At 42.6% G+C, this 9,855-nt stretch overlaps 1 protein-coding gene across 2 annotated transcripts in view; it reads left to right on the top strand.

The window, feature by feature from the left end:
- Positions 1-2,411: 2,411 nt before the first annotated feature.
- The window catches only part of PRKAR1B (protein kinase cAMP-dependent type I regulatory subunit beta), an 80,562-nt gene continuing 73,118 nt past the window's right edge, over positions 2,412-9,855 (top strand). Inside the window, exons 1-2 of one of the 2 annotated variants that reach the window (XM_060692855.2) lie at positions 2,412-2,795; positions 4,233-4,442. In XM_060692855.2, the coding sequence (XP_060548838.2) occupies positions 4,260-4,442 (183 nt within the window). In that variant the 5' untranslated portion in view covers positions 2,412-2,795; positions 4,233-4,259. Of the gene's footprint in view, positions 2,796-4,232; positions 4,443-8,981; positions 9,096-9,855 lie in introns of those variants that run through there. The other variant, XM_087878605.1, reaches the window with a different exon arrangement.

The following is a 9,855-nucleotide window of genomic DNA, read 5'->3' as shown; positions in this document are numbered from 1 at the left end:
TTTGAAGACCTCCGCTCTAGGAGATGAACATTTCTGTATAAGTAGCCCTGCCTGCTCAACGTTACAGTGGCTCTGAAAAAAGGGACGAAGAGAAGAGAAGAGAAAAGAGGATAATAATAGGATAGGAAAGGGTAGAGTAGAGTAGAAAATAGCATGGGGTGGAATATAGAATAGAATAGAATAGAATAGAATAGAATAGAATAGAATAGAATAGAATAGAATAGAATAGAATAGTGGAATGGAATGGAATGGAATGGAATGGAATAGAAATAGAATAGAATACAATAGAAGAGAATGAGAGAGAAGAGAGGAGGAGGATAATAATAGATAAGATAGGGCAGGATAGAGTAGAGTGGAAAATAGCATGGGATGGAATAGAGAATAGAAGAGAAGAGAAAAGAGAATGAGAGAGAAGAGAAGAAAAGAGAAGAGGATAATAATAGGATAAGATAGGGTAGAGTAGAGTAGAAAATAGCATGGGATAGAATAGAATAGAAGAGAAGAGAATGAGAAGAGAAGAGAAGAGAAGAGAAGAGTGAGAAGAGAAGAGAAGAGAAGAGAAGAGAAGAGAAGAGAAGAGAAGAGAAGAGAAGAGGATAATAGGATAAGATAGGGTAGGGTAGAGTAGAGTAGAAAATAGCATGGGATGGAATAGAGGAATAGAATAGAATAGAATAGAATAGAATAGAATAGAATAGAATAGAATAGAATTCTTTGTTGGCCAAGTGTGATTGGACACACAAGGAATTTGTCTTTGGTGCATATGCTCTCTCTGTACATAAGGAGAATAAAATAGATTCATCAAGAATAAAAAGATACAACACTTAGTGATAGTCATAAGTTACTAATAAGCAATCAAATCATACTAGGAAACAAATAAAAACAATATAGATTGAAAGATACAAGCAACATGGTTATAGTCATAAGTGTGGAATTTGCTGCTCAGTTTTGCTTAAAGTAAAAGAAAACAAAGTAAAATTAAAAACACACACGTGATAAAGCAGCTTTAATTTTATTTATTTATATATTTATTTGGTTCGATTTTAAATGCTGCCCTTTTCCGGAGAGTCAGGGCGGCTTACAATGCGTTAAGCAACAGCCTTCATACTTTTGTATATACCTGCTTAGTAGGGCTTTCGGGGCCCCCTAAGCGGTGTTCTTTTTTATACAAAGTCAGCTTATTGCCCCCACAAACCGGGTCCTCATTTTACCTACCTTGAAAGGATGGAAGGCTGAGTCAACCTTGAGCCTGGTGAGATTTGAACTTGCAGTAATTGCAGGCAGCTGGTATTACTTAACAGTGCTTTAGTCTGCTGCACCACCAAGGCTCCTATATAATTAACATGCTGTGTTCAAATCCTGTGTGCAAGGCATTGCCAGATTCCCAAAAATGTTTGTAAAAAAGTGCCTCCTTCCACCCTGGTTTTCTGTGATGTTGGAATGACATTTTTTTAAAAAAATAGAATTATTAGTATGCTGTCCAGGAGGATGACTCTGTTTATGGATTGCAAATGTATTCTTTGGCATATCTAACGTTGCAAAATACACATTGACAGTGATACAATATATACACCAATATAAATAAATACATTTGTAACTTTCAAGAACTGCGTCAAAAATACTCTGCTTCTTTTATTATTTATTATTACAATGCTTTTATTTAAAACAAAGTTATATATTTTTAAAAAGATATTTATGAATAAATTACTGAGGTCCCGCAATTATTACTCAATAGGACACTAGTAACTGTTTTCTATTCAGTCATTTTTGTGATATTATTTGAGTACAATGCCAAAAAGCCTATTTTAGGATTCTAGTCTTTTTTTTTTTAAGTCAAATAGGTCAGCTGTGCCATTTATCCAAACTGAGTTAATTTTTCTAATCCTCCACTAGTCATTCTACTGCTTTTTCAAAAAATTTTTTGCATATCTCGCCTCAGTTACGACAGACTGCATGAATTTCCCATATTTATTTTCTAATTCCTTCTCCCTGAATCCCAGTAAGAATAATTCTGCTTAAATCGTGACATCCGTCTGTAACATCTGCGCCACTGTATGAATTTGCACCCATTTCTTTTGCTTTTTTTCACAAGTCTACTGTGCGTGATAAAATGGTCCCCTCTTTTTTTTCATCCTTTCAACCCTGACTTGATATTCACCGATAAGCTTTTTTTTTTTTAAATAATTTAACTGGTGCCACACATTAAAACGACACTCCAAGCAAAACCCAGTTCTTTGGGGGGGGGAAATTGCCCACCGCCCCACTGCCCACCTCTGAATCTTCATTTCCACCTCCTCAAAGGATGCAGATTTTCTCCCAGTTGGGAATCCCCCATTGGATCTCATCCAACAGAGCTGGTTCCTTTCCAGTTGGGAGTTTATTTTTTCCCTGCAGGAGGAAAAAAAAAAAAAAGAGAGAGAGAGAGAGAGAGAGAGGGGCTGAGCTTGGTATGACGGGGGTAACTTTCTGCGCAAGGAATGGATGTTGGGAGTCAGATATTTTTTTTTCTTTTAACCCTTTGTGTGCAAAAGGGGAGGGGGAGAGGGAAACACATATTCAGAGGGGGAGTTGGGGGAAAAAATAGACAGTGAGATCATCTAAGGACGGGGGTGACTGCCTGACTCCATTGTCTTTTAGCTGGGGATTCTTTTTACCTCCCCCCCAAGAAGATACCCAGAACATTGTGGGGAGAGGGAGATGTACCCCCCCCCCATCTCAAGCTACCTAACAGCTAGACGAGATTTCTACTGCGAATAACGGAGCTGGAAGAAGCTGCTAGCTGAGCCAAACACCAGGTATTTATATACTCCTTGTCCATCCAAGCCTGCCCTTACCCCCCCACCCCCACTCTCTCCTTTGTGTATATTTGCATGCTCTTTTGTCTCTCTCTCCTTCTCTCTCTCTCTCTCTCTCTCTCCATCCTCCTTCCCTCCTTCTCCCAGCAACAATGGCTGAGATTTAATTCTGCACAAGAGAGCTATTGCTGATGGAGGCAAAGGACCAAAGATTTACAGGGGGAAGATTTTTCCATTCCCTTTCCATGCAGTTAACTAGGGAGAGAAGCAAGCATGCTGGAGGTGGGGGGGGGATTTCTTACCCCCACCATTTCAAAATAATGCAATAATAATCAGGGTTGACAATCTTGGGGTGCTTTTGGGGGAAAAAGGTGCTTGCTTTTTGTTCGTTCATTTGTTTTAACGCCCTCCCCAAAAGGAAACGGGGATCTCCCCCACTCTGCCCTCTTTGAAGACAGCAGAGAGAATCGAATCGAAAATTTAATTCCGATTCTGCCTTCGAAAGATTCGGTGGAAGACTACACGCTGTTATTCTCTGACGGGAAGATGCGTTTGGTGGTTTTTAATGGTCCTGAGCATCTTCCAAAGAGAACTCCTTCGAGATAGGGGTCCCCGCGAGCCGAAATACCTTTGGAATCTTGGACCCCAAAATCCATGAACAAATGATGTTGGGGGGGGGGGAATCTGCTCTTGCAAATTCCAGGGGTTTCTCACAAAACCTTTCTGTTTGGGTTGAACCTGCCATCCGAAACATTGCAAAATAAATAAATAAATAAATAAATAGAAAGCACTGGTAGAAACCCATGTGAGAAATTCAGCTGGCTGACTCCAGCGAGGAAGAGATGGCTTCCTTCCTGTGAGATACGAAATAACCATGTTTTCTCGGGAGGTAACACTAGAGCAGCTCTGGATGTTGAGTCTGCCCAACCAACCGAAGGATGCAGGGGGGATACTGCTGAACGGTTAAAGATGTGATGGCCATGCAGCGATTTGAACCACGAGGGTAGATTTTGAGGCCTCAAAGGGGGAAAAAAACCCAAAATCCAATTTCTATGAGCCCGTATTCTTCTATTTTCCCCAATTGTTAACGGCAAATCTGTCTCGCAGGAAGGAGTGATGCCTGCAAAGGTTTGGGTTTTGGGCTTCCAGGCTGCAGGAATGAGAGAGAAAGCTTGGAGGAAACAAGAGGCTGTGGGTTTTTTTAAAAAAATAAATCTCGAATAAAGAGATTTGTAAACTGTGGAGCATTTGCTGGTGCTCCAGCGCTCCGGAGGAGATCACGCATGATGTGCTTCCAGATGTTTTCAAAGAGCTGGGAGCAGGGTGGTGGGGTGGGGGTGGCTTTTCCCTCGGAGGAGGCATCTCCTTCTCCAGGAAGCATTTGAAGATGGATGTCATCCCTCCTCTCACATCCCACCTCCTCCTCTTCCTCTCCAGGGTTGTCATCCGTTGACCCTCACCAAAATGGCGGCCGCCTCCTCCTCCTCCTGCAACGGAGAAGAAGATGAGAGCTTGAAAGGATGCGAGCTCTACGTTCAGAAGCATAACATCCAGCAAATCCTGAAAGAGTGCATCGTGAACCTCTGCATCGCTAAACCCGACCGGCCGATGAAGTTCTTGCGGGAACATTTTGAGAAACTGGAAAAGGTAAAAAGGGGGTTCTCAAACAAGGATGCTGGGATGCTGGTATTTATTTTTTTTATTTTATTTTTTGTAAGAAGAAGAGTAAAGGTTTTCTGATCTTTAGAAGCTGCTTCCTAGGGAGTCGGAGTGTAATTCAACTAAGGGTGCTGTTTTCTAAGATTGGTGGCAGGACCTAGGCTTGTGATGGCCCAGGCACGCGTGGCCTTACCTGTTTGTCTTCTGGGCTTCTGGTGTGCATGCGCGTGTGATGATCAGCTGTCCCTCACACGCACGGCAGTGTAGTGGAATGGAAGGACTAAAAAACATTCCTGGGTCAGCCAGAGACAGTTTTATTGCGTAAGGTTCAGAGCCAGATTTGTACCTGAAGCTTTGAACAAAGAAAGAACTCTGATACAATGGTTTTTATACATTTCTAAGACAAAGGATTCAGTGAGATCATACATTTTCCATATATGGTTAATCATGAGATCATACATCCGATTTTCCTTCTATGGTTACATACACTGTTAATAAGTTCATCTAATTACTTAAAGCATTAATCTTAGTTTACAAAATTATCTTAGCCACACAACTTTTCTTAAGTGCTCAGAGTTGCTAATGGGAGAGTTACTACTATCCTTGGGTAAATTCATTGGATTAAGTAACTCTTTGTAACATATATGTCTTTGTGTCATTCATAGTGAGGTCACTCAGATGTTTTCCATATGGCTGTCCTTTCATGACATCTAGGATTCATCAGAAGATATATTACCACTTAATGAGGTTTAACTGTTTGTTAATATAATTTCCAACAAGCACTTTCCTCTCTTATAATAATGCGAATAGATAGGGTCTCTCAGAGTTCATGTATCCAAGCACGTCTTTCCCTTATAATAATGTGAATAGGGAGTGTCCCCCAGAGCCCATATATCTGACTCTGTATGATTCCTATTTTATTCACATTATTTCTTTTATCTACATTATTCTTTATTTGCTATTTACCTCAGCAGCACCAAAAACCAGCCTGTGCATGCTGATTGTCAGGCGCGCATGTGCGCTAGAATCTGGAAGTTCGGCTTTTCAGGAGCGCGGCCCTGATGAGCGTGTGTGTGTGTGTGTGTGTCTGCGTGACGAGTGCCCGAAAAGGTTCGCCATCACTGACCTAGACTATCCCTAACTGGAGATACCAAGGTTTGAATTACGGGCCTTTTTTTAGGCAGGTTGAAATTGTCGTTACGCTTTTCTAAAGCAGACTCTCTCTCTATATATATATCACCTCTATGGCTGACCCTGATTGGCAGCACCTGTCCTGGATTTTAAATGGGAGTCTTTCTAACTCTCGTGTCAACGATTGAACTTAGGGTTGTAGGAGAAGATGACCAGGCTGTGCTCAAGGGAGGAGTCAAATGCGTCATAAGTCACGAGTCCATGCACGCCCGTAAGAGATCTAAATCCAGCCCACCTTGAATGCCTTTCCTATCACCTGCTCATTTCCCTTGACTGTTAGTTGGCCAGATTCTTGTAGAAAGCTTCCATTTGCGATGAATCTTCATACTTGTTTGAACTACCTGAATCTCCTGCTTTCCCCGGCGCTTGATGAGGGTCTTTGAAGGGCAAAATATGTATATGTATTAATATACTGATACAGTTAGTCCTCGACTTACAACAGTTCATTTAGTGACCGTTTGAAGTTACAACGGCACTGAAAAAAAGTGACTTACGACCATTTTTCACACTTGTGACCATTGCAGCATTCCCCACGGTCACGTGATGTACATCCGTTGCTTGACAAATGATTCACCTTTATGACGGTTGCAATGTCCCAGAGGCGTGTCATCCCCTTTTGCGACCTTCTGATAAGCCAAGTCAGCCAGATTCACTTAAGCACCTGGTTACCACTTTAAGAACGGCAGTGATTCACTTAACAACCGTGGCAAGAAAAGTCGTAAAATGGGACAAAACCCGCTTCACAAATGTCTCACTTAGCAACAGAGGTTTTGGATTCAATTGTGGTCGTAAGCTGAGGACTACCTGTCTAAGGCTAATTATATAATGCTACAATGGAAGTTGCTTTGACTTGGGATATTCTAGTTTCTGGATCTGGATCTGGGTTATCTCTTCTTTCTATTGGAAAATGCTTACCTGATTGGTAACCTACCTTTTTACTTTATTGTAAGTTGTTGTTTCCTTTGCTGTACTAATATTCAGTAAAAAATAACCATATTAATAATGAGTGTGTTGATGCAATGGACCAGTATGGCTTAAAATGACAGCCAGATTTAACCAACCGGTTAAAGCATACCATATTTTCCAGAGTATAAGATGCACCTTAGTTTTTGGGGAGGAAAAAAATCTGCCTCTGCCTACCAGCATCTATCTGTATTCATTTGGATAGCATCCTGTCAGTGTGTGAGAGAGTTGAGGGCTGTTTGGAAACTGAAACAATATTTGCTGTGTGAGCAACAAGGAAGGAGACAGCAAGGAGCCTGGGCGTGGCTTAGCTCTCCAGTTCTGAGCCTGTGCTGAGCTGTAAACTAGTCTGCTGCTCAAAACTGAAACTGAAACTCCTCTCCTCTGCTTGTGTTTTGCTTGTATTTACTACCACATTGGAAAACCTGCTTTTGGTATTGTATGTTTACTTCATGTGTTATATTATATATAAAGAGAAGTTATTGAATCCTGCTGAATCGGTTACTTGTGTGTGCTTTCTGGATGTGATTGCTGCTGGAAACTCTGACACGTCCTTGCAGCAAATAGCAAACAGCCAGGTCAGCTTCAGTACATTATTGCAGCCTGATTCAGCACGAGCAGCTGATTGGTGGGTGGATCGGCCTCCTGGAATACCCCCAATCAGCTATTCCAGGCTGCAGGGATTGCCACAGACCATCGCCGCCTCTGTGCCTCGTGTTTTTGGCTACATTCGGTATACAAGATGCGCCGAAATTTTCACACTGTTTTAAAGGGGGAAAAAGTGCGTCTTATACTCCGAAAAATATGGTAATTCGAGAAGCTGTAGGATGTCATTGTTGAAGGGGTTTGATTAAGACCCTGAACATTCAACTGAGGAACATTTTCAGAGGGGGGACTTTGCGCCATACGAAATGTGGGAGGCACATTACGTGAATAATGTAAACCAGTGGCTCCTGTGGTGGGATTCAGCCAGTTCGCACCTATTCGGTTGAACCGGTTGTTAACTTTCTAAGCAGTTCGGAGAAGAAATCTTATTTTGTTTTCCCCCGCTTTACAGGGCTAATCCTGTAAGGAAGGCAGGAAGGAAACATTCTGGTGGTGTTTCTAGCCTAATCTTTATTGCCCTGATTACAGAAACTGCCTCTCTGGTTAACCCTTATTACATTGTAACAGCTTCTTTTGCTAGAAGAGGTTTTGCTTCTCAACCAAATAAGCTTCCTCAGTTCTGACTGAATGGAAGGAAAATGGAGGGATTTATATTCCTCGTTGTCATCTGGTCGTTAGCACTCTTTCTGAGAGTCGTTGAGGCCATTTGAAAGGTTAACTGTGCCCTCCAGAAGATGACGGCGAGGAATATAAATCCTTCCATTTCCCCCCATTCAGTCGGAACTGAGGAAGCTTCTTGGTCGAGAAGCGAAACGTCTTCTAGCAAAACAAGGAAGTCCAGCTGCCATTTGAAAGAAAGCACCTTTGCGATAACAGAAGAAGCAGTGTCAAAAATGCCAGCCTGAGCTGTTAGATATCACTCTAAAAAGTGGTTTTGAGGTTTGGAATGTATAGTATGTGTTTGATGTGGCAATAAGGAACCAGACTAGAAAACAGGAATTCTAGTCCCGTCTTAACCATGAAAGCCAGCTGGGTGACTCTGGGCCAATCACTAGGAGACTGTGAATTCTAGTCCCGCTTTAGCCATGAAAGCCAACTGAGTGACTCTGGGCCAATCACTAGGAGACTGTGAGTTCTAGTCCCGCCTTAGCCATGAAAGCCAACTGAGTGACTCTGGGCCAATCACTAGGAGACTGTGAGTTCTAGTCCCGCCTTAGCCATGAAAGCCAACTGAGTGACTCTGGGCCAACCACTAGGAGACTGTGAGTTCTAGTCCCGCCTTAGCCATGAAAGCCAACTGAGTGACTCTGGGCCAATCACTAGGAGATGGTGAATTCTAGTCCCGCCTTAGCCATGAAAGTCAGCTGGATGACTTTGGGCCAATCACTAGGAGATGGTGAATTCTAGTCCCGCCTTAGCCATGAAAGCCAGCTGAGTGACTCTGGGCCAATCACTAGGAGACTGTGAGTTCTAGTCCCGCTTTAGCCATGAAAGCTGATTGGGTGACTTTGAACCAACCACTTTCTCTTAGTCTTAGCCACCTCACAGGGTTATTACTGTGGGGAAAATAAGAGGAGGAAGGTGTGGTGGATATGTTTGCCCCCCCTCCCCGAGTTATTTTGCAAAAAATAATAAAAGCGATATACAAATAAATAAATACATAAAATCAGCCTATGGATGTTTAGGCAAGCAGTGAGCTTCATTGTGACTCCACCTCTCATCTAAGAACCTTCAGCCAATCAAGCTCCAGGCCCATCTGGCTCCATTAGGAGCCTAGAGAGGTTGGTGGGAGGATGTCTTGGACGATGTGACCTCCAAAGGCAAGAACATCTGCCTGGAACATCACAAAAAGAATTGTACCCAAGACTCCAGAGTGTTATGGTAACTTGAGGATTGGGCAAGCCAAGAAATGGATTGGGTTCCGTTAGGCAGGGATGAACGAAATTCATAGGAGTAGACCTCTCTTCTCCTCTGTCAGACAGGATGAGGTCCAAGCTTGCCCATTCACATGGGCATCAGATTTAACAGATTAACAAAGTTGGAAGGGACCTTGTAGGTCATCTAGTCCAACCCCCCCACCCAAGGAGGAGACCCTACACCATTTCTGACAGATGGCAGTCCAATCACTTCTTGAAAGCTTCCAGGGATGAAGCTCCCACAACTTCTGAAGGCAACTTCTGTTCCATGGGTTGATTGCTCTCCTTGTCAGAAAATCTCTCCTTATTTCCAGGTTGAATCTCTCCTTGGTCAGTTTCCATCCATTATTCCTTGTCTGGCCTTCAGGTGCTTTGGAGAATAGCTTGACCCCCTCCAGTCCCCTCATCATCCTGGTTGCTCTTCTCTGCACTTTTTCTAGAGTCTCAACCTCTTTTTTTATAGTGTGGGGACCAAAATTGTATGCAGGATTCTAGGTATGCATCTTTGCAATGCATCATAATCACATTCTCTCTTTCCTCCTCTTCCCCTGAGCCACTCTGCCAATTAGCCATTGGGCTGATCAGTTTTTCCAGCAAGAATAGAATTGCTGGTAGTAGCACCAACCTGTTTTTGACCAAGTAGTTGTTCTTGTTGATTGGAGGAAAAATGTGCAGGGGCCCTGTCCCTATTTTCATAGCTGAGGAATGTTGTAGGAAAGAAGCTG

This window comes from Pantherophis guttatus, chromosome 14 (genome assembly GCF_059756535.1).
Source record: "Pantherophis guttatus breed Tessera chromosome 14, ASM5975653v1, whole genome shotgun sequence".
NCBI classification, from domain to species: domain Eukaryota; kingdom Metazoa; phylum Chordata; class Lepidosauria; order Squamata; family Colubridae; genus Pantherophis; species Pantherophis guttatus.
This window is presented reverse-complemented; position numbering and strand designations above follow the sequence as displayed.